The 26043-nt window shown below is 39.3% G+C and overlaps 1 protein-coding gene across 1 annotated transcript; it reads left to right on the forward strand.

Annotated features, from left to right (window-relative positions):
- On the forward strand, positions 1–25762 carry pgm5 (phosphoglucomutase 5). The gene is made up of 11 exons (XM_053625490.1): positions 1–1067; positions 3216–3378; positions 4811–4957; positions 5076–5201; positions 5519–5709; positions 6717–6871; positions 14467–14582; positions 16691–16826; positions 17457–17640; positions 21797–21934; positions 24427–25762. Exons 1-11 carry the CDS (start codon positions 810–812, stop codon positions 24514–24516), a joined length of 1704 nt encoding a protein of 567 aa, XP_053481465.1. The 5' UTR covers positions 1–809; the 3' UTR covers positions 24517–25762.
- The last annotated feature ends 281 nt before the right edge of the window (positions 25763–26043 follow it).

Genomic DNA, 26043 nt, shown 5'->3' on the forward strand with positions numbered 1-26043 from the left:
ATCGGATTGTCCACAAGAGGGCGTGTGAGTACGTGAAACACAATGATCACGCGCGGAATTTGGGTCAAGACAGTACAGGACATTGTCGGTGATTTATTGCTTTGGTGTAGAATAAAGGGATATCTGCCTTGTGGTTTGAACTTCAAAGCCTAAATGTCTAATGTCTGTTTACAAACAGATAACAGTAGGCATGTGTAGGTATTGGACATGTTTAAGAGATAGAAGAAGAAAAATGAATGGTGCAGTCTCCTGGTTCACCTGGGGTTCTTTTTCTTTTTTTTTTTTAAAGTTGTTTCCTGCGTTATGTCTTTCTGAAGGCGCCAGGTGTCCGTAGATCTCCAGCCTGAATGATCCTGTAGTGCGCAGCGGGCAGCAGAGGCATCCGGTTTCAAAGTTGCGCTCCTGCATTATTTCTCCACGCGCGCGCGTACACACACACACACACACACACACACACAGAGTGCACGAGCTATTTCTATTTCTGTCTTGGGTCGACCCCGACTAAATGAGTTTTGTTGCTCTGTTTGATTTCTCTTTCGGCACACTCTCGGGGTTCCAACTTAACTCCAGGTTTTGTTGGACTTTCACTGAATACAATTCACTTCATCTGAGGTTTCATATATTGTTATTGCACTACTGTAGACTTTTTTTTTGGGGGGGTAGTATTTTGGTGGAAAAATCCTTTCCCCAGTCAGCTGTCACTGGAGGCAAGTGAACAGGAGTTTTAGAGCGGTTGAGGAACTCCAGCCTACATTTACGCGCAGCTCTGATCAGGGACAGGAGCGGATTTCTCAAACTTTCTCAACATCATGGAAACCAACCCTATACCGGTCCTAACCATTCAAACAAGCCCGTTTGACGACCAGAGACCCGGGACAAACGGTTTGCGCAAGAAGACCACTGTATTTGAGAGCAGAAAGAACTATCTGCAGAACTATATTCAGAGTGTCCTGTCCTCCATCGACCTGAGGGACCGTCAAGGATGTACCATGGTGGTGGGCAGTGATGGGAGATACTTCAGCCGAGCAGCAATCGAGGTTATTGTACAGATGTCTGCTGCCAATGGGGTAAGACAGGTTCAATAGAGGATTATAAACATAATATGGCTATGAAACCAGAGAAGATAAAACTTTTTTGGTGGTCTTGAGGCTGTTCTGTAGGCAGCCCTCATCTCTTAATCAGTCACAGTCATACAATCCCTGTCTAAAATCTGTCTTAAAGTTTTGGCAACACTTAAAGAATTTTTGGAGTATTTAGGCTACTAAATATTGGTTCTTTTTCTTATATTTATCATTAGCTGTTTACATTGCTAAATGTAAAGGAAATGACATTTTACACTGTATGTCATAAGAAACAACAGCTTCTTATGTATCCTCTTACAATTAAGGGCTCCTTAAAGGTTCTTTGGATGGTTCTTACTCCCCTCTGATAACGAAACACTCCTTATTTGTAGCGTTCTGAATATAATGTTTATGGTTTCATGACTGGGACTTAATCTTAAGGCTTTTTTTTTTGCATGACTTGGCAACCGTTAATATATGATATTAAAGTGTAACTGCCAGAACTGATGCTAATGAAAGTACTCGCAGCATGATTTCATATTTTCCTCATTCCTTTCTGTACCAGGATCTGTTTATGTTCAGCAGAAATGTTCTTTCAGGTATCATATTTTCACTGTGCGGGACGTTTCACTGGGATGTTCATACATTCATTCATGTCCATGTAAAAGGAGATTGATAAAGACCAGTGGAGGGTTTTCATTTGCCTATATTTGGTATTTTTAGGCTATTTGTGAAAACAACCGCTTACAAAATCTTAATCTATCCATCTGGCAGCAGATCTGCCTTCATTAACAATAATCCCATTATGGGAAAGAATTCGGACAGAGTAAACTGTTTTTCTGCTGGTCCAGCTAAGCGCATCATGATGTGCTTATCTGCTGTGTCTTCCCACCTCCAGCCCCTTCCTGCCCACGCTCTGCTTCCTGCTGGTGAACTTCCACCTCAGGGCAAGAGCATGGGGGAAACCCAAAGTGAGATGGACCAGAGCCAAGCCACTTTTACCCTTTAACATGGCTGGTCATGATGAGTTTGTCCCATTTAGCTTGATCATACCAGTGCAAGTACCGTATAATATCTCTTGTCAATCACAAATATTTATGAATTGTATGTTTAGCACTTGTGTATGAAACCCAACCACACTCACACAACAGTATCTCACCAACTGTCCCCATTACTCGTGTATAAACTCAGTAAGTCTTTATGGAATGTAGCATTCAGGCTGTGATTTCCACAGTAGTGTGTGTGTGTGTGTATACAAAACTACCACCTTATATGGATACACTGCTTAGAGGGTTTGGAGGAATACAATTCACACTCCCAATGTCTCAATCTAGCCAGCCCAGGCAGTAAGTCGAAAGCATCAAGCTAAGCATCTAGCCTAATGAATGACAGATTAGCTTAGCATAACATCAATAGCAGACATGTAAGAGTGACAGTGTGCTTTGTCATCATTAAAAATGCCTGGGTATATTATTCGCTATAAATAGAAAGTGTCTGATCGTGTAACGCTTAACAAGTCAGTGATGTCCAGCTTGCTGAATGTGGAAATGAGGTAATAAGCAGTCCTATTGAGTGATTCATACCTAGAAATGATCAATGAACAGACCTTTGACTAAAATAGGTTCTTGGAGAATGTGTTGAAGCAGCTGACCTGAGGTCAGATCTCTCTGGTTACAGCCGCAAGCATCATCACTCTGTTCTATGTAAAATGCTTTCCTCGTGTCGGTTTAATGCCAGACACTGAGTGGCTGCGCGTTTTAGGAGGGATGTGGTGGTCGCTCTGGTATGCAACAGTAGCTGTGCCTGGCGCCAATGAAGGTTACAGGTTTTAAAGCCTACCTCAGAGCCAGTTATGTCTGCTATGATAACCTCTGCATGCCAGGCCAAGAGCTTGTTCCTCACAGCTGTAGGCTCCTTAAAGCCAACCACTCCATTCCAGTGTCTTTCAGCTATCTAGATATATATTACAAATATGAGAATGACGAGACTAGAAAGGATCATGATGGACACACACACCAAAATGTGAAAACTAAATATAGGCTAGATATATTGATAAATTTAATTGCTAAATTGGTCCAATCTTATTATAATTATCATAATTACGTTATTGGTTTCCAGCTACAGCCGTAACAACCCATGACGTTTGTTTCGCAGATAGGGCGCCTGGTGATTGGGCACAATGGCATCCTGTCCACGCCGGCTGTCTCGTGCATCATCAGGAAGATAAAAGCCATTGGTGGTATCATTCTCACTGCCAGTCATAGCCCAGGAGGCCCGGCTGGAGACTTCGGTGTCAAATTCAATGTAGCTAACGGAGGTGAGAAGAAAGCATGTGTGAGGTCAAATATTCCTTGCTTAAAGTATTTAACATCCAAGTATAAACCTTAGGGGCTGATCTTAAAATAGAAGCAGTACCAACATTACCATGGTTTACACCTTATGTGACATCTGCCCTCAAAAATGTGACAGTTCTCAGATCAAAATGGCTGTTATATCAGCTTATAACGAATTCTCCATACCACAAACAACACAGAGCATCATAACACTTTTGAACATGCTTTAATGAAGAAATATTGCTGGAGGATGTGAGTACAATAAAGGCCAAGGTATGGGCATGCTACACTTCCTGTACAACACTTGCTCATGAATCTCTTTAGGAAGTGGCAAAACATAAAGCTATTTTTTATGGTGCAGTTAATGAAAGTGCATTTCATCAACTAGAGCTGACCCTGACTAGAGATTTTTATGGTCAAACAAAAGGCCTTTTAAAAGGATTTTTAGAACAAAAGATAACAAATTCTCAACCAAGACAGGCTAATAAATAAATAAATAAATACATACATATATACATACATACATACTTACTGTACATACATACATACACCGATCCGCCATAACATAAAAAACCAAAGGCCTAATATTGCATAGGCCTCCCTTTTGCCGCCAAAACAGCTCTGACCCGTTGAGGCATGGACTCCACAAGACCTCTGAAGGTTTGCTGTGGTATCTGGCACCAAGACATAAGCAACAGATCCTTTAAGTCCTTTAAGTTTTGAGGTGGGGTCTCCATGGATCAGACTAGTTTGTCCAGCACATCCAACAGATGCTCGATCTGCTTGAGATCTGGGGAATTTGTAGGGTGAGTCAACACCTTGAACTCTTTGTCATGTTCCTCAAACCATTGCAGAACTTTTTTGCAGTGTGGCATGGTGCATTATCCTGCTGAAAGAGGCAACTGCCATTAGGGAATACCGTTGCCATGAAGAGGTGTACTTGGCCTGCAACAATGTTTAGTTAGGTGGCACATGAATGCCAGGCCACCGGTTGTCTTTCCTTGGACCACTTTAGGTAGGTACTAACCACTGCATACTGGGAACACCCCACAAGTCCTGCCATTTTGGAGATGCTCTGACCCAGTCATCTAGCCATCACAATTTGGCTCTTGTCAAAGTTGCTCAGATCCTTACACTTGCCCATTTTCCGGTATCCAACACATCAACAATGAGAACTGACTGTTTACTTGCTGCCTAATATATCCCACCCCTTGACAGATACCATTGTAACAAGATAATGTTATTCATGTCATCTTTCAGTGGTTTTAATGTTATGGCTGATCGGTGTACTTGCACTTTATATGTAAGCTTTCATTGTGCTATTTATGGTATTAAAATATATTTTTGCAGTCAGCTGAAATATGTACATCTATATGTGACCTTTTTATGCCAATATTCTATTATAATCATTTGCAGGCCCTTCTCCAGACACAGTGATGGAGAGGATCTACCAGGTGAGCCGCACCCTGGAAGAATTTGCCATCTGCCCCGACCTACATATCGACCTGTCACGCCTGGGACGCCAAGATTTCGATCTAGAGAACAAGTTCAAGCCTTTTCGAGGTTTTCTTTCAGTTTTACTCCACTTTGTATTCATATTTACATAAAGATATAAGAAGATTTCATCAATATCATGTATTGAGAAAGAAGTGTAAGTCATATCTTTTTTTTTTTTTTGCAGTTGAGATAGTGGATTCTGTTGAAATCTACTTGAATATGCTACGTGGGATCTTTGATTTCGGTGCTATTAAGAGTTTACTGACTGGTCCAGAGCAGCTGAAGATCCGAATAGATGCAATGAACGGAGGTAGAAACTTTCTGTTGACTTTTTTCCTAGAAGCATTTATGAATGTGGACCCCTGAAAAAGCTCTTCATTTGTCTCTCTGGGGGAATCTTTTAAAATTGTATTTACGACCCTAAATCAGAGTGTTTATCTGCTAGAAAGGTTAAAAAGTCAAAGCCTTTTAGGAAACTAAGAACCCCTATTCATTCAATGAAACCTTAAAGAGTCCTTGAACCCTCTTATCTATGAGATTGTGTGAGACTGTACCTATAAACTTCATTGGAATATTCAAAGTGACCACTATAATGCTTGTGTATAATCCCACTGGTGTGTGTTTCAGTGATGGGACCTTATGTCAGAAGAATCTTGTGTGACGAACTTGGTGCACCTGCAAACTCTGCAGTTAACTGTGTTCCTCTGGAGGATTTTGGGGGCCAGCACCCCAACCCCAACCCTTCATTTGCTGTATCCTTGATGGAGTCCATGAAGGGCGGAGAGTTCGGTTTTGGTGCTGCATTTGATGCAGATGGGGTGAGAATTGCTCAGACTTTCATCATTTCAACAATTAGACTTTCATGGGGCTCTGAGTAGTGCAATAGAAAAGTATTCCCCCTATCATCACCCTCTCATCCATGGCCAGGAGCCCAAGATAGCGAAACTGGCCGTGCTCTCAGGGAAGGGTGGCATACTTTCACTCCCCTATTGATCACAGCAACAATAGCCAATCATCGGCATCAGTGAGCTCATGCATGCAGAAGTGGTTTTATAGCACTTCCCTCCCAGTGTGTTACAGCGCCCCTGACGTTGCATGAGCAGTAGTTTGAAAAGCACTAGCCAGACCAATAAAACTAAAGTAAAACTTGATCGTTACCATCCTTCAATAGGGGTGTTTGAGATTTCCAACCATTTACATGAAATGACTGCCGTTTTATGGTGGAAATTCTCGTTGGGGATCAGTAAATGACTCTCTATGTACATCGTTTTTCTTTTTGCTGAATTTTAAATATATGGCTTATGGAGAAAATCAATAGACAGGATTCAATCATATGTTTATCTAAGTCACACCAGCTGTATATTTCTTTCTTGCCTCCTAACAATATTTTCGGTCATGACCTCTGTATATAGGAAAAGTTTGTATTCCCCAGGATTTTGTGGTAAAATAAGGATAACATGAATGGCAACAAGACAACTATCCAAAATGTTTAGACAAAATGAACATTATTGATTATTAATATCTTAACATACAATATTAGACAATTTTGAGTACTTGTGCCAATAAAGGAACAACTATGAAACCTTATGCATTAAATGTCTTTTTGTTAAAATATCTTTTCTTAGATTCTTTGTTTTATTGTAAAGGTATGCAATTTTTTTCACTCATCTGGAGAATTAGTGATCTTCTTAAAAGACCTTAACTGATGTTTTTGTACTTCTAACATATAAGAATTAAAGTAATTAAAAAAATAATAATTGTAAAAAAAATTGTAAAAAAACATATAAGAAAAAAATTATTGTGTTGTTTCTCTATATGTGTTTAGGATCGCTGTATGATCCTTGGTCAGAACAGTTTCTTCGTAAACCCATCAGACTCACTGGCAGTGATGGCTGCCAACTTGTCCTGCATTCCTTACTTCAGGCAAACAGGCATCCGTGGCTTTGCTCGCAGCATGCCCACCAGCACAGCTCTGGACAGGTGAGAGACATCGTCATAAACACACATTACATCATTCACACACTAAACCATCAACTTGGATCTCTTCTAAAATGAATGAAAACAACCGGAACAACACTGAAGTTAACCACAACATCAGCCAAGCCCCTGTAATGTTAGTGATGAGAGATGTGATAGATTGTTTCCTCATAAGCCGTATATAAAAAAATATGAACGTCTGCCATTAAAAACGGGTTATAATTCATGATTATGAGTAAGTAGATGTACAAATCTAGTTACTCTCACACCTTGCCTAGACAGAAAAGCTGTTCAGTTTTGTTGAGTTTGAGCTCCTCTGAGCTTCCTGTTTACAACACAGCCAGGTGAAAAAAGTGCCCGTTGAAAACAAGTAACCCTGGTCACTGAGCGTTATAGCACAAAGTTCCTAGTGGTTGGTAGAAAAAGACCAGAAAAGGAATCAAAATAGTCACTCTATATTGTATATTTCCCCTTACTGTATTGCCTGTGAAATCTTTATAGGTATACGAAGATGTGTTTTTAAGTAGTACTTTGATAGTGCAGTAGTACAAGTGATCATGGAATCTGACCCTGTTAATCAGAATGACATTTTATATTGTTTTTCATTTATCTGATTAAAGTTTTTAATCAGCTGACTGAAGTATGTTGTAGATCCACCCACTAGAGTGGATCAAGGAGCTGGTTCACGTAATGCCAGAGGTCAGTTATTAAAGAGGCTATCTGATCTGTCACTCTCACTGAAATAGCTGATGTGTTGAGAGATTCAGGAGGAAACCATCCCTTAGGACTTTTTTTTCATGGGGACAGTTTCTAAGAAACCACCCTGACCTTAGTCTGTACGTAGACAATCAGGGAGCAGAAGTATTCTGAGAATGATCATATCAGTCAGGGGGCAAAAGAAGTAGCTGGATGATAGAAACAGAAATGATGGTGGGTTGAGGGGTTGGGAGTGAGGACTGAACAGAATAATTAGCTCTTTACACTTCTCCACACCTCACACACCAGCCTAAAAAAATAAACTCTGAGCACCATCACTCTAAATCCTGGATTGGATTATGTAATGTTACTGCAATGTTACCCAGCCCTATTATAAAGGAAATGATGTGATTGTATGAATACAATCATATTATTGACTGTAGTTTGTTAAAAACTGTATCTCAGGCCAGAAAATAAGCATTTGGCAAGTACTTAGATCTGACAGGAAAATGTCTATAATAGAGGAATGTGACAGCTTTAATTACAACATGAAGTTATCCTTTTCCAAGTTGCTCTTTCTTGTCATGTTTTCGAGATTTTCCTAGCATTGAACACATCTCACTTATTCCTAATGACTCATCATTTGGCTCATTGTGTTACTTCAATGTTGCATACACGTGCCCAAGCTTTGCCTAATTTTCTCAGCACCTGTCAAATTTCTCATTCCATTTTTGGCAACCAGTCTATGAGAAGGTATGATGTATACTTTTTAAAGGTGCCTTCAGGTACACCACAAACCATTTGAGTGGTTTGTTTACTTCTTGCCTCCCACCTCCCGTCCATAACCATACACACAAAACCCCGCCTCCTAGAATCTAAGATGGCCAGAAGAGTTTACTGATGTTTGCTCATCTTATTGTACTTGGCCAGTTATGACAAATTTAGCTACTAACATGTGAAATACTGACATGCCAAATAACTTACTGATTTGTTGGTTTAATAATCATTTGGCATGAAAAGAGCATATTTCGAAATTTGAATTGTTGTCTGTTTGTCTCATTCTAATAGCTATGGGATAGTTATGGGGAAGCAATAAAAACATACTGATTTGTTCCTCATTGATTTTATATTCATGGATCTGAACAGTTTATAGCATTTATGGCTGTCCTAGCTATGAAGGGTGGCACAAGGGTGCAGCAGGTTGCATTGCCACCTCACAGCTCCAGGGTCTCTGGTTTGATCCCGAGCTTGGGCTACCGTCTGTACGGAGTCCTATGTCCACATGAGCTCCCTCTGGGTTTTCCGGTTTTCTCCCACCTCACAAAAACAATGGCAGGTGGATTGGTGACCCCAAGTGGCTACTAGGTGTGAATGTGTGTGCATAGTGCCCTGCAACTGACTGGCATCCATACAGGGTGCCCAGTGATCCTGGGATAGGCTCAGAATAGGATATCCTCTGACCAGGATAAAGCAGTTCTAACTGTCCAGGAGAAATATAGCTCATTTGGCCAACAGCTCTTGGTAAATCAACCATTTTGTTTTATATTTTTTTTGGCATCATTACACTTTTTGAAGCATATTTTCCCCCACAACAGTAGTATCTGTTAACACTGCTCTTGCTAATACCATCCATGTTTGCATTTCTGAGCAGTAAAAATGTGGGTGGAGTAAAGGGCCTTTGGGGTGTGTCTATAAAATGACTGACAGCCAAGGTCTTGCACATCCTGTACATTAAACTGCACCATAGCCTAAAGTGCAACAAAAGATGCCACTTGAGTCTGTACTAATTTTCTGAAAAACAGACGCACAAAGCTATCAGGAATAGAAACTGGAGCCAACTTCAAGCTGTGGTATCATATGTATAATAATAGCAGCACAACCCCTTGTACTTTTCTTTTGCTGAAGATGACAGAGGGCCAATGGCTGCTAGGTGCACTAGGGGTTATTTTTTCATTGTGCACATAAGGTATTTTGTTTCCAAGCCTGCGTCACATTTTCCATCAGGAGTCAGGCTTCTTCACATCAGCCTTAGCTCTCAGTGTGAAGTTAATCCAGCAGTTTATTCCAATCATCAAGTGGGTCAGAGCTTCCCACCAAGAACTGGAGTGTGTATGTGTATGTGTGTGGTATGAGATCGTTCCTGTTTCTAATCCCAGGCTAAATGTACCACACTTCTGCTGTGCCCTTGAGGAAGGCACTAAAAATGGAGGAAACCCGCTGGGTGGTGGAAAAAACAGTATCTGCTGAATGGTATTATTAATCAAAAGACAAAGACTGATGATGCAAACTGCAAGTTCAGGATATATCTTAACAGCTTGTGCATTTTCTATGCTCTTACTGGCTCCCCTGTAACTTTGGGTCTTGTGATTATTTAGAAATCTGATTACATCCAAAAGCCACAATTTTTCTACATTTCGATGTACTGTTTTGAAATTCACAAACAAACCTGGAGTAATCCAGAGCCTATCCTGGGAACACTGTGTGTGAGGCAGGTATACACCCTGGCAACAGGGTGTATACCTGTACATACTCATTTGAAGGGCAATGTATACTCATGTACATACTCATTTGAAGGGCAATGTAGTGTAGCCAGTCCACCTACCAGCATGTTTTATGGTTTATCAGAGGAAAACATAGAACCTGGAGGAAACTCACAGACACAAGGAGATCACACGGAGCTCCAGACAGACAGTATCCTGAGCTCAAGACTGAAGCGTGGATGAAGCTGTGAGATGGCAACGCTACCCAGTTCACCATCCTGCCACCCATTTTTAAGTGTTGTGTTTTATAAATGTTAAACTATTAATTTATGGCCATGTACCTTTCCTTTACTCATGCCTGAAACTTCACCTGTGGAAAACAATACAATTCAACAATATACAACAATTTTCTTTTCGAGTATGCAAATGAGGTTGTATATTAAAAATATACATTTACTACAAAAATATATCCGATGTCAAAGCCTGGCTTTAAACCCGATGAAGCAGTGTGTGAAATTATGTGGATGGCTGTCCTTCAGTGGTTGAGAAATGACTTGGCTCATGGTGAAACGGGTCATTTAAAGAAAACTAAACATAACACCAGTAAACAACAAAATCCCAGGAGACAGTTAAGGTTTCAGCATGAATCATTATGGTATTTAAAGAAATGTTTATACAGAGATTACGTAATATTATCTTTTAGGAAATAGGCGTTTACAACATTACATAATTCAATAGGGAACGATTAATATAATAAAATCTAAAATTCAATCGGAAATATTTTTAGATCTATAACGTTAACGATTTAAAAATATTTGAAAATCTGAAATTTGACTATTAATATTACAGTTACATTTATTTATATAGCGCTTTTCTAGACACTCAAAGCACTTTACGTAGTATGGGGGGGCCGGGTGTGTCTCCTCAACCACCACTAGTGTGTAGCATCCACCTGGATGATGCGATGGCAGCCATAGTGCGCCAGAACGCCCACCACACACCAGCTATTAGTGGAGAGGAGAGAGTGATGTAGCCAATTCAGAGATGGGGATTATTAGGGGGTCATGATAGAGAAGGGCCAGTGGGGGAACTTCACCAGGACACTGGGGTTATACCCCTACTCTTTTACAATAAGTGTCCTGGGATTTTTAATGACCACAGAGAGTCAGGACCTCGGTTTAGCATCTCATCCGAAAGACGGTGCTGTTTTGTCACCATTTTGCCTGTAATGCTTGGCCTTACAAAGGCTAAAATCTCCCCTGGATTTTTAATATGTAAAATATATGCTTATTAGATTGAAATTCAAAACATTTACAGTAAAATAGAAATAGTAATAATTCAAACCGTGTCCCTTTTTAATCATTCGATATGACTACAATATTCACCTTGATTTCGCAGAGCTGTCGATGATAAATGTGTTTTGTAGACAGGATATCGTACTAAATGTACATTTTGCACAGCAGCATTTTGCAGTGAAGAAATCTTTGAGCATCAGTTTTATGACGATTAAACAATAGCACAGAGTCGTGTATATATAAAAGAGAAGTCTTTCAGACACAAACTAATCTTCATTCGAGATTAAAACAAATTTCCAGTGAAGGGTAAATTTTTTCAAGGTTTCATTTGTATTCACAAAGCCATCTCCAAGGATTTTGTATTCATAAAGCCATCTCCAAGGATTAATTCTTGGTTTCTAAGCTGGATCTGAGCTTGTATTAAGGAAACACTAGGTGAGTTTGTCTGTGGAGATTCATATTGTGTTGGAGGGTGGGCTCTCTGCTGCTGCAAGCCTTTTTAGGCACTGAACAGATACAAGTGTATCTGGGTGTATAAATGCTCAGCCACTTAGCAGTTTGTGTTTAAGCAGTGCTTCAGCACCAGCGATAAGTTTGTATGTGTGTCTGTTTAAGAAGATATGCATGTATGTGCTTGAGTATGTGTCTAAGTCAAAGTGTCCACACATTATACATGTATGGGATTAAGACCCAGCGTTTGGTAAATTATGCTTGGAGTGTACACATATGTGTGTGTATGTGTGAGTGTGGGTGTTATGAAAGGTGACTATGGAGAGAGGAAACATCTGCCTGTTTGCTCTCTACTCCGGAGGAGCGAAGGGCTGAAACTGCGTCACCAGGCAGTGATAAGTTCACTTTTCTTTCAGTTGAGTTTTATTAGGTGCCCTGTGTATGCACCATAATATGCTTATGCATTGTATAGTTACAAACACGAAGCATTACAATGCATATGCATCAAATTCACAGTAAATTGTAGAAATTATAGAGGCAATGTGCTCCAATTTTAAAATGAACACGGGGCACTTTGCCAAGGTTGCAGTGGAGCACAATTCAGTGACTAACTACTTTCTGTTTTGCACAAAACTAAACAAGTCAGAATGGTTTGATGTAGGGTTCTGCTAGGATTTTTCTCCTCCAGGCAACCTTTTGCAGGGCCGGGGTTGCACTCTCCCGCATCTGTGTTTATTTGTGTGTTTACTCATTTATCCGTAGCAGCACATTCAGCGGGGATTAGTGGGGAAGGCCGTGCTGGAAATCGCAGCCTCATTTTTAAGATGTTCTATTGCACTTGGGAGCATTTTGAGCTAACAAACAGATCACAAACCCAAACGACAGCCATCTTAGGGCATTGGAGAAGGAGGAAGACGTTTCCTTTATAAAGATCGCACAGCATTGTTACAGAGCTTATCTGCCTGTCTGTCAGTTCAGCCGAAGCTGTTGTGGGCCGCAGATCAAACTCTGTTGCCAGAAGGAGGTCAGAGCCAACTGCTGCGAGCACTAAACTCCACAAAGTCATGTCTTATTCCAAATTGTCTGGTGTTAAAAACACGCAACATTGTTTGTAAAAAAAAAAACTACTGAGCATTTTCTTTCTTGTTGTCTCTCACAGACTCACAGGCTCTTTTGCACATCTACTCATTTTCATGCGATCTGAAAACATAAAATATGCTGGCATCCTAGTGAGCATGGTTGGACATGCTGCTTGTGTTGGCCAGAGACGTGAGAATAAGTCATCAACAAGTCGAAGAGTCCGAAATCCAGTGTGCTCATGCCAGGATGTCTATTCCAGGCCCCCGTCCCCAAGCAAATAACTCTGCTTTACTCTTTAAGTCTACCCAAGAGTAAACAGCTGTGGCCCAGCTCTGCTCCGTTCCTGCCCCCTGTCTCACTCTTAATGCCAAATTATAGTGTCTGAAAATAGTTATCTATTTAGACGGGTATCCAAGAGCAACAAACAGTAGAGGAGATGGGTAAGTAGAAATAGGAGGACCCAGATAAACTTAGGTACAATTAACTACATGCCTGTTTATTCATTTTGTGGATACTTTTGTCCAAAGTAGTCTCAGCCTCAGATGCTCTGTCCAAAGAAGCTGATGTCTTTTGTACACCTTTCTGGTGACATGATTCAGAATCAATCTATCTATCTATCTATCTGACTGCGCCCTTTTTTGTGAAAGTAAAAGTGATCAGTAGTAAAAATTGGACAGTGTTGTTTTCCTCTGTTAGCAGATTGTTAGTCTGCATTTCCTCCCAGTCTTTCATCTCTTTCACCATCTCCTTACTGTATTCCCTTCATGCATGGCTCTAACACTGGCCTCGGCTCAAATCAAACATTAGGTAAAGGATTAGCTTGCTTTGTTCCAGTTCCATTGGCTTATTAAGTTAGCACATCTGTAACTTGTATTTTCATATTATCCCCAACTGAAAAGGTCAAAATCTGCTGCATGACCAAGAGTGTTATATAAAACAGAGATGGTCTTCACTGGAAAAAGAGGGTGTGTCTTTATCCTTCACTTTCAGCCATAACAACAATAGGCAATAACAATAATGCTTGTCAGCATTATCATCTCCTTTTCTTTATGTTGAAAATTTTTAATTTCTTGATCAACATGCAATGCATTTTGGGGCTGTAAGCATAAATGTATAAATGTCTATAGAAGCACTGGACTTTTTCAAATATACTGATTGCTTAATCATAGATGGCTTCTCCATGGCTTCTTGCCATCTCACAAACATCTCACAACCAGTGTTGGCTCAGTGGGTCAATATTGTAAGATAAGTCGCTCAAGCCATGAGTGAAATGACGTACCAGTACAGTAATCATCTCATTCATTCATGTTTCATATTGAAGTAGATCTGGAGCATATCCCAGGAACACTAGGCGCAAAGCGGGAATACACCTAAGATGTGATGATAGTCCATTTCCATGCACCATGCACACACACTTCCCCACACATACACGGTTCAGGTTAAACTGGGGACCCTGGAGCCGTCATACTGCAACTCAACCCAATGCACCACCATGCCACCCTGTCATCACCTCAGACAATACCAACTATTACAACACATTCCTAAAAGACAGGCTGGATTGCACTTTGTGACGTTCATCTCTGCTGTTTTTTTACAGGGTGGCCAAGGCCATGAAGGTGGCTCTGTATGAAACCCCTGCAGGCTGGAGGTTTTTCGGGAACCTGATGGACTCGGGCAGGTGCTCTTTCTGTGGAGAGGAAAGCTTTGGAACAGGTGAATGATTTTTTTCCCTAGCTGATAGTTTGAGGTTAGCAGAACATTCAGAATATTATGGTTCTAGGAACTTTGTGTTCCAATAACACTGAATCTGTCACGTTTTCTGGTGTTCTGAGAATGGTTTTATATAACCTTTACAAATATTCATACTGCAACACCATTTTAGTTACACTAACACTGGCATTGCCACGATAAGTGTTTATATAACTGGGAACCCTGTGTGAGCAGTGTTCTAATAACATAGTGAAGCGAAGCATTATTACAGCAGATGCTTTTAGATTTAAATTCTATACGTATCTCGAATACTCACTGAACATTATAATAACATCCCCTACTAGCTGGGTCCATAGGTACTGCTAAAGCTTTACTGTTCACTGAGTAGTACATCTCTGGTGTCAGACATCACACACTACATCGCCTGCTAAATGTCTGCTGAAGACCTTCCATGGTGTCTATGAAGCCCACCAGTAGCTGTGACTTCGGTCTTGTCTAAACATTGACTGTTACAGCGTCATAGACTTTCTGATCATGAGCAGCAGCACCTCAGACAAGCCTGAGTGTTACATTTATAATGTGTGTTAGACTTCAGCCACAGTGTGAATCTCCTCCATTCTTCTGCTATAAAAGGAAGACAGGGCAGTGAATCATTTAACCTCAGAGGGGAAGAGTGCTCTCTGCTGGCAAACACTTCTAGTCTCAGAAAAGGTCCTTTGCTGATGAGTCATGAGCGAGATAGAGAGAGTGAGGAGCTAGAGAGAAGGAAAGAGAGAGCACGGAAGAGAAGGAGGTGGGAGTCACTGTTTAGAACCGACTGGAGATTGCACTCTCCTCGACCCATATATGGGCATTACACCAAGGGAAATAACACACGCTCAATCAGTTCTCGGGGCCTAACCATTATTTCTGTTTAGAAAGTTTGGAAGTTTAATGTCATCAATCATAGACCTGTTATTGATGTCTAGTGTATTATGTAAGCATTAAGAAAACACATTGGCACTTTATTGTGTACATCTACCATATGTCACGCTGTAGGTGTACAATTGTTGACTTTAGCTGTTACTATGCACAATATATCAGCCCCCTTATACCTTCTATCTGTTGAAAGGCAGTACTGTAGGATCTGACAGCTATCATTTGGGTGTTGGACCGTTCTCTGCACAGAGTTAAGAAACAGTCCACCAACTAAAAATATCCAGAAAACAGCACTGCTGTGGTCAGAAACTGACACTGATGAAGAGCTACAGGACAAGTAACACAAATGAGGTATAGTCTCTAACTGTACACTGGATTTAAAAGGTCGGTGTGTGTGCTTTAAAAGCAAGCAACTCTGCTCCGCCCGACAAACTTGTAACAGCGCACAACACAAAGAATGCTCCATCATCTAAAAATGATCTGGTCAGCACTAGCACTAGTGTTCCTATTAAGGTCCCTTTCAGCTGAAGTACAAATTGTGCTGGCAACAGATGAGCTACAGTCAGTAACTGCATATATACACTTGTAGGTTTAACCTGATAAAACCTCCAGTGAGTGTCGATATATGGTAGGTGTAACCAGTAAACTATAAATATCTGTACCACTCTACACATAGTGAAGTTTTGACATTTTCTACAGTAATTCTGAATTGATTTCATTAGGCTTACGTCTATTTCTCTGGAGCTCATAGCTATCCAGCAGCTTTATCAAAGCCTGTTATATGAGGAAATCATATTTAGCTAGTAAAGTTTTAGACATCTTTAGGCAGACTCTTTTTTTGTTTACAGGAAATCTTTGCAGGGAGCCAAGATGTACGAGTACATTAAACATTTCCATGTCATTTTGGTGTAATATTTATTGGGCTTTTTTATTTATTTATTTATTTATTTTTAAGTTGAGGTGTCAAAATATGTTATCGACAGAAAAACCCTATTCTGGCCAAAATATTCTTATTTAATTTTTTTTTTTTTTGGCTGTTTGACAGAATTCAGTCACAGCAATGTCCAGTGGGTTTTCGCGGTCTGCCACCACGAAAACCCATTGTTAAATTACATTAAACCCATGTTAAATTAATGATACTGCATGAAATACATGAATAGTAATTCTACCACCGTGTACCTTCATTGTCACAGGTTCAGACCACATCAGGGAGAAGGACGGTCTTTGGTCAGTGCTGGTGTGGTTATCCATCATGACCGTGCGGAAGCAGGGGGTGGAAGAAATAGTGAGGGACCACTGGGCTAAACTAGGCCGCAACTACTACTGCAGGTAAGATTTAGGTCTCATCAGATAATTAAGATCTGACTATATTTGTGTACATGGGTCTTTTATGTTTCAGGTAATCCAACCCATTTACAGTTTAAATGGTTCCATCCAGTTTGATAGCAGCAGCATAGCACAGTATTTGTAAGAAAAAGTACATTTAAATCATGCCAGGCCAACTATCGCTCATTCAAATAAATTCTGATTTTTTTCCCCTTTGACTCTGCTTTGGCTCCAGGACAACTCAGGGTTTCTCCTTGGAACGTTGCGTGCTCTGTTCTGGCAAAGATGGGCTATTATTTACTTAGTCTCCCCATGAGAGATAGCTCACAGAGCCAAGACTCTTCAGATAGCACTGTATATTCCTTCTTCTCAATATTCCCATACAAATTTCCCACAACACCAGAGACAAAAGCTAGTGCCCAGTTTACATACCACCGACAATTTCACTCTATGTGCTTACGCCGATACAATCAGATTTTCTAAATTGGGATATATAATTACTGATTTATGGTCTGGAAAGGTTTTTAAGGTATTTCAAGTATGTTTGTACAATCTGATTTTAAAAGATGACCTTTGAAACAAGAGCATAAGTGGAAGTGCCATGTTTTTGGGACATCGTTGTGTTCATGCTAGGTTTGATTACGAGGGTGTAGATCCCAGAGCTGCATTTTACCTCATGAGAGATCTGGAGGCCATGATCACTGATAAAGCCTTCACCAGTCAGAAGTTTGCTGTGGGAAACAACGTCTATGGTGTGGAGAAAACCGACAACTTTGAGTACATCGACCCGGTGGATGGCAGCGTATCACGAAACCAGGTTAGAGTCAGGTCTCATTTTTTATTGATTGAAATGTGATTATTCAGTCAAATCATTTATTGACTTGTATAAATGCCAAATCGGTTATAAGCTGTGTGGTGTTTGCTGAACACAATTGCTATTCACAAGTAGCAGAGATGTGTATGCGGGACTGGGAGCTTACTGGACCCAACCAAAATGATATATTGACATGGGTTTTTACGCTCATGCAGGCAGGAGTGGCCAATCAGATGTGAAGTTTGCTAAATAAACAGACCACATTCATTAACATGGGAGCATATTAAGTGTTTACTGTGTCTGGTGTAAATAGAGCTTTTCTCATTCATTTCCATTAAACTATTCATTTTATCCTTATTTTATCCTATGTTTGTAGCTTTATCTTGGTCAGGATTCTTGTGGCTTAAATTACCTATTTTTCGGAAATGGAACAAGCTAAGATCATTAGAAAATATTGTGGGTGGATACAAACAAAAACTAACTGGAGCAGGCGGGATTAGTCAAGAGTGTGAGCAGTGGGAGCAGGTGAGAATGGGGTGTAAAAAAAAAAAAGAAGAACAGTCCCCACACACACCTCAGTTTCAGACCACCCAGTAGAGACAGGCTGTTGGACTGTATGTGGTTTTTGGCCTACCAAAGCTCGATGTTAGTGAGTTGTAATAAATTGTGTGTGGTTGATGAACTGTAGGTTCAGTACTATCTTTATTATTTTAATTGAAGTTCATTGAGTTAACTGAAAATGATACAAGTGGGTGCAGAGCATAAATCATATTTATTAATATTAGACAGTTTACAAACCACAGTTTGCAATTACATTTGAGGATCTTTTCTATATTGAAACAAATATTTTAGAGGGTTTGTAAGTAAATCAAATTGGATATATCAAATTGACATTTGATAAGCAATTATATGGGTTTGTGGATTTTTTTATTAGAGTAATTTGAGGTGAGAGAAGGCAGGTTTAGTAAAGCATCTTAATTTTCAGATAGTTCTCCCACATCTTGAGTGAGTCACTGTCTGAACTGTGCTGAGTGTCCTTTAGGGCAAAATAGCCAGATCAGTACATTCTAGTCACCTTTATACAGTCAAAAAATAGGTTTAATGTCAGGACAGACAATCTTCACTTACAGCTCAGCAACTCAAGCAACCTATAGTGTGTGATTTAAGTAACTTAGCTATACACAGCAATTCTATCTCTCCTTTAAACTTGGATAAATATTTCTGAACACGCATGCATGTGTGTGTGTGTGTGTGTGTGTGTGTGTGTGTGTGTGTGTGTGTTATTGTGGAGGCCTTGTCCTCGTCAAGGCCGAGAAAGTATATTTTTTTATCCACATTTATTCCTGTTTTCTTCACAACCTTCAGTCTCATCCTGTATTAGTCTCATCCTGCCCTAGTAAATGTTTTGAACGTTTTGACAGCAACTAATTTCAATTTTGGATTAAGATATTAAGATTTATTAAGATATTAGATAATCAGGATATTAAACTATTGTATAAACAAAAAGTGAAAACCAAGCAGAATGTATGCATGAACATGTAATGCAACCTCTATTTTCTGTTTCGTCATTTAATCACACAATGAGCTAGTTAAGTTTGCTCAAATCTGTAAACGTTCCACTATAAGCTGCTCTTTTTTTTCAAGTGCTTTAAAATGAATGAGGGGCACACACAAACAAATACAGTTCCACCCTGTGTTTGAGCGCATCCAGCTGACTCCTTCCGCTCCATCCTGGAATGCATGGAAACCCCCAACCCCACCCCTATGTGTCACAACTGACAGCTCTCTCGCCCACACAGTCACCCCAGTTCACTCCCTCATTAACGCTCTCTGTCACCACATAGAATTCAGTAACTGTGACTCTTTACCTGCACTTTACACTTGACAGGAGCTCACCTTCTGACCCCTGACCCCTGAACCCTGACCCCACTACATCCCTTTTAATGGATCTTTTAAGAGGGATATTTTTCTACATTCAACATTGTGGAAGCACACACACACACACACACACACACACACTCAAACACACACACACACTCACACACACACACACACACACACACACAGGAGTCGCCTAGCCCAAATATGCAGGCGGTGTCTCAGCACCCTGGCGTGTATTATTCCAACAGACATTCCTCTCTCTTCCAGATTGTGTCAGCTGTCCTAGTCCTGCACTGTTGGGGCCGGCATAGCAACACTCAGCTGTTAGAATCTGACAAACACACACACACACACACACACACACACGTGCACACAGTGTCAGGAGACGGCTGATGAGACTGAGATGATATGGTATGGAAAGAATAGGCTTTGCTAATCCTTTCCTCACTATGTTTTTGAATCCACATATGATTCTCTCTCTTCTGACTAAATCAATGCTTATTAACTTAAGTACTCACAAGAACATTCTTCTTCTTCCTCCTCTTCTTCTTCCTCTTCTTCTTATTATTAATGTTATTATTATTATTATTATTATTGTTATTATTATTATTATTATTATTATTATTATTATTATTATTATTATTAAAATTCTCCATATAGAGCTCTTTCAGTTTTTAGTGACATCTAGTGGAGAATCAACCCAAGTTCACATTTTCCTTTATATGGGGGATGGAACATTATTATTATTCCCTTATTACTTAGATTAAACTCAGATGTACTGATTGCTTTTGATGCCTATGATTCCAAGATGTCATAATCCTAAACAATTATTCATGCAGCCAGTTATATATATTTCAAATACAGCTAATATGTATATTTTTTTTTTAAAAAGAGAGAAACAAAACATTGTAAGATAAAGCAGAGAAAGATCACACATGTATTAAAAAGGGTTAGAAAGCCGTGTGTAGCCTGCCATATTGTAGCATGATTAATCTTATCATAACAAACCTATTATATATAGTCTTGCCGCTACCTTGACATTTTGGTTGATACATCAGTATCAACAAATGAATTATTTTATTACCGCAAGTCTGTTATAAGATAAGTCAGGATATTAGTCGGTTTCTGTATGTAGAGTATCGTGACTCTGTGTTTAAGTGCTGGTGAGCTAGGTGATGGGAAATTGGAGGGGTGTGAGCCCCCTGCCGGGTAAACATGTCACACCTCTCCACTACCAATGGTACAGAGATAAAAATGGACATCACAACGAAAGCTTTTTTGATAGTAAAACACTGTATGCAACCTCCACAATACAATTATTACATTAAAACCTAGTAGGCTAGGTAAAAAAAAAAGAAGAAAGAAATACTTATGGAAAACTGCACATTCCTTCATCCTAGTCAGGGTTGCTATAGATACGGAGCCAATCCACATAACACTGGGTGCACAACAGGAGAATTCACACTGGATATAGGAGGCCAATCCATAGCAGGACACCATGCACACACACATTCATACCTATGGGCAAGTTCGTATTACCAGTCTGTTTACGTGCATGTATTTGGACAGTGGGAGGAAACCAGAGAATATGGATAAAAACCCACATGGATACGGGGAGAACATGTGAAACTCTGCACAGACATCATTTTATTATATCCAATTTGATTGTGTGTTTTTATTATGCCTATACACTCTCTCTCTCTCTCTCTCTCTCTCTCTCTCTCTCTCTCTCCTTGTTTTCCACTCTATTATCCTTCCATCTGTCAGCCTTAGTAAGAAGCATCATGGCTGGTGTATAGTGTGACGTCTTGTGCAAAGATCACACTGTGTGTAAAGACAAAACACAGTGTACTTGCCAGGACTACTGAAAAGCTGATTTAATGATGTTATTGTCTTTTTTTTGCCATTGTGGGTTTTTTTTTTTTGTGTTGCATTTAGCGTTATTTAGCTTTCATATCATATAGATGTTTAATGTATTATGTTAAGTACATAGGCTACAAAAAATGTATTTATTTGAAAATAAATTTAGCAAGGGGTGGCTAAACATTCTAGATATGGATAAAGGATGAGGCGAATGTACACACTCGCACATGTATGTACACATATCCTCTGTGCATCTGTGAGTATAAAAAAAAATGGATGAATTAAAAAATGTATTCTTATGTAGTATTTTTAGTACTTCTGCTTTTCAGGCAGCACTGCATGATGCGCCATCCAGTGTTCATATTTCAAATATCATTGCTGTTGATGGCTGAGATACTTCATCTCTGACCTCCAGGGACTGAGGATCGTGTTCACAGACTCGTCCCGCATCGTGTTTCGGCTCAGCGGCTCTGGGGCAGGAGTGGGAGCCACCATACGCATCTACGCTGAGAGCTATGAGAGAGACCCAGAGAGACACAGCAGGGAGACACAGGTAAATACTTCTCCTATAAACACACACACACTGAAGACAAGACCATCCAGCCTGCATAGACACAAGCATATATATATATATATATATATATATATATATATATATATATATATTTAAAAAAAGGAATATGAAATAATGAAAATATATAGGTCCATAGAAAAGGAAAAAAATATATAAACATACAGATCTGTGACAAATGAAAGGAAAATTTGGTGGCTCGGTTATGATTTGAGAGTCATTTTACAGGCATGGATTTGTCCCCTTAGATATAATATAAAACTGCACATGTCAGTACATTTGTACATTTCTGGCATTTGCTGAATTTGCTTGGCATCAAATGTAACAGCCTAACAGCTGAATAGTGTTTAGTAAATATAGACCGTTTACTATGGTTGCTGTGATCTCAAGAGACACTTTTTATCAGCAGCACTGATCGAGCTTTATCTTTATCAGAGCTCTCTAAGGCTTTATTACTAACAAAGCATCATAAATCTTATGGTTTGTTATATTCCAAAGAGCTGATCAGTCCTTAGTACTAAAATATTTACATACATGATGTTTGACCAATTATATTATTTGGAACATTGGAAATTATCATATGTGTGTCTACACTTTTCTATATTAGGAAACATTTTTCCCTACTGGTTCTATGACACAAGATTTCATCTTACCCATGAATAACCAAAATCCTTTTAGCGTTTTCCCCTTGTTTGGTAAGATATTGCAGTATTATTCCAGAGTGACTAAACAAAATCAAAGGGCAGCCAAACACATTGAGCAATATTATGTTATTGGCGCAGCTTGGCTGCACGTTAACTACCTTTATACCCGTTAAATTGAGATTGCCTTCGTGTGTGACAGTGATAAAAAGATAATACTGAGTGTGGTTTTCCTGGCAGACCGCCAGACGCTGTTGTGATGTTATACGGCAAGTCACTGGCTGCAGTCCATTCTGAAGTGATCAGGTCAACGACCAGAGGTGTACAAAGTTATGAGAAATTATACATAAGAGAAAGTATAGATGATGTCATAATTAATTAAAAAGTGGACATTTCTAACCAAAAAATGCACTTAAGTGAAAGTTAAAAAAAAAAGGTTGTAACTTTTAAATGTCCCCAAGTAATAAAAAGTTTACGTTTTTAACTGATGACATTAAGTTAATGTCATGCTTCATGTGAAAAAATAACTTTGATCACTTATCTGTTTGAATAGCTACGTAGCCAAATATGTTAGCTACTGGAATCGATGCTAATCTAACCTGGGATTAGCAGAGAAAACAGCCTTACTTGGTTAAATATTATCAGCATGAGAAGATCATGGCCCATGATGAATCAGTCATTGGCTGGATGAGAAAAAAGAAACAAAGAAAGACCATCGTAATTTGTAGTGATTACTGTGAGGGTAAAATATATATATATATATATATATATATATATATATATATATATATATATAAGGAGTAAAAAAAGTATGTTTCATTTTCTGAAATGTAATTATGAAAGGGTACAAGTCTGTGACTTGCACCACATCGTTCTCATTAGAATTTGTGATATGATACATTGCTCAACTTTAATAGTTTTATTGTCGATTTATTAATATAGATATTACATTTTAGATTTCAATTATGAGCAGCCAGTCACTAACCAGAAGTAATGATAAAAAAAAACCCCACCTACATGATGCTTGAAAGTTTGTGAACCCTTTAGCATTGCCTATATTTCTGCATAAATATGACCTAAAACATCATCAGATTTTCACAGAGAAAGAAGAATAAAGTATAAAGTTAATGTTTTGGAATGGTCAAGTCAAAGTCCTGACCTTAATCCAATAACAATGTTGTGGAAAAACCTGAAGCAAGCAGTTCATGTGAGGAAACCCACCAACATCCAGGGCTGAAGCTGTTCTGTACTGAGGAACGGGCTAAAATTCCTCCAAGCCGATGTTCAGGACTGATCTACAGTTACTGGAACTGTTTGGTTGCAGTTATTGCTGCACAAGGGGGTCACACTAGATACTGAAAGCAAAGGTTCACATACTTTTGCCACTCACAGATATGTAATATTGGATTATTTTTCTCAATTAATAAATGACCAAGTATAATATTTTTTTCCTCATTTGTTTCATTGGGTTCTCTTCATCTACTTTTAGGAGTTTGAAATTCTGATGATGTTTTAGGTTATATTTATGCAGATATATAGAAAATTCTTTCAAGCACCACAGCATATCAAAGATCTTGCAGGCCACAGCACTATTTATTCTGCTTTATTAAATTTTATGAAATGAAACTTGCTGGTTGGCATGTCCTTTTAAGGGCAAGGGATCTTTGAATTAAATAATTTTCGTCCCTTCAGTTTGTAGCAAATTGGCTATATATATTGGCTATATATAGCAAAATATATATAGTCTTTATAGTTCATAGTCTTTATCGCATCAGAATAGACCTCCCAGCCAGTAGGTTCATGTTTATGTTCACTCATGTTTGTGTGTGTCAGGTTGTCCTGGGCCCTCTGATCGCCATCGCTCTAAAGATCTCAAGCATCCATGAGCGGACAGGACGCAAAGGCCCCACCGTGATCACCTGATCTGAATACCGAGACGCACGACAGGGGCCAAACCATGAGACAGCCTTCTTCTGGGATCCGCTCTCCATGTCTTCCTCACGGTCTTTCACAGCCTCGCCCTCACTTTCCCCCTCCTCAAGCCGTGACTGCCTCTTGCTAGTCTGCACAACGTCCTGCTATTTACATTGTGTATGTTTTTTGCTGCTGTTTCACAGACTAAACAAAGTTTCTCTCTCCCTCGCTTTCTACTGTCCACCTGTCACTGTCTCAAATGCAAAGAGAAAGCGTAGCTATTCCATTTTATGATGCCCCTTTACACATGTGAATCATTAAAATGTCTCTTTCACACTGCATTTCTGCCACAGTTTTATTCTTCATGTATAAACCAGTGCAATGTTTTGGTTGTTCTGGTTTGTTTTAGAGTTCACCCGAGGAAACTGGCCATTTTTATGGTCTTGTTACATTTTAACATGTAGCACTGTTCCATTTACTGCTGTTGTATCTCACGAAAACAAATCAGTCAGAACTACGAAACATACTCGTGTTGTGTCCTTAAAGCTGGAGGCCTGTCTATGAATTTAAACTCAACATATAGCCAGAGCTTTATAGCAAATGAAAGAGGATTACTACTAACAGAGTGCACCTTTTAATTTCAAAGTGCAGGTTTGTATGATTATCACAGACATTATGGAGTGTAGTATAGCATGAACATTTATTATGAATTTTATTAAATTATAAATTAATCATCAGTAGAATTGCAACCTAATGAATGGAGTCATCTCATTCATTTATGGGTCAAAACTTTGGCATGTGTCTGTGCAGTTCTTTAGCTGAACTCTTCTAACATGAAGGACAAAACTGTATTCAGTTCAATGAGTCAAATGTATGAGGGAGCAGTTTTAGGAGCATATTTTAGGAATGCAATATGAAACCTTGGAAAATCTAAAATGAAGGTCCAAAATGCAAAGCGTTGCCTTGGGAAGCATGTTTTTTTTGGTGAATTTTATGTTATAGCTTGTGGCCTGCTGTCACTGGGCTTATGACCTGTTATCACTGGGTTTTGTTTTCTTTTGAAAAGCAACCGCAATACCAATTTGTGAATGTGAATTTTTGATCAGTGCTCCAACTTTTGATTTAGTTCAACAGTTAGAAGTTTAAAAAATAATAGGGAAAAAAACATAGTAAGGTAAAGCAATGCTAATGCCATTGTATTTAATTTTGTATCCGACGTTTTACTGAAGTAAACTGTTTTTTGTGTGTATTGGGATGTTGTGCATCGATTGTTTATTTCATTTACCCCTCTCTGGTCTGATTAGCGACCTGACAACGTGGGTTGTTAAAAAAAAAAAAAAAAGTAGATTGAAAGACATTGTTTAAAAGAAACTCAATTTACAAACCAGGCAGTTCTGCATGGGTTTCCTTGAGACACGAGATGCTGTGTCACTTCATACACCTGGACACTTTTGACTGACAATGGAGCACAGACCAAACACTTTCCCACTCAGCAGCTCCTGATTTAGGTTTTGGATATTTTGTAAAAATTGGCAT

Source organism: Ictalurus furcatus, chromosome 5 (assembly GCF_023375685.1).
Source record: "Ictalurus furcatus strain D&B chromosome 5, Billie_1.0, whole genome shotgun sequence".
Lineage (NCBI taxonomy): Eukaryota > Metazoa > Chordata > Actinopteri > Siluriformes > Ictaluridae > Ictalurus > Ictalurus furcatus.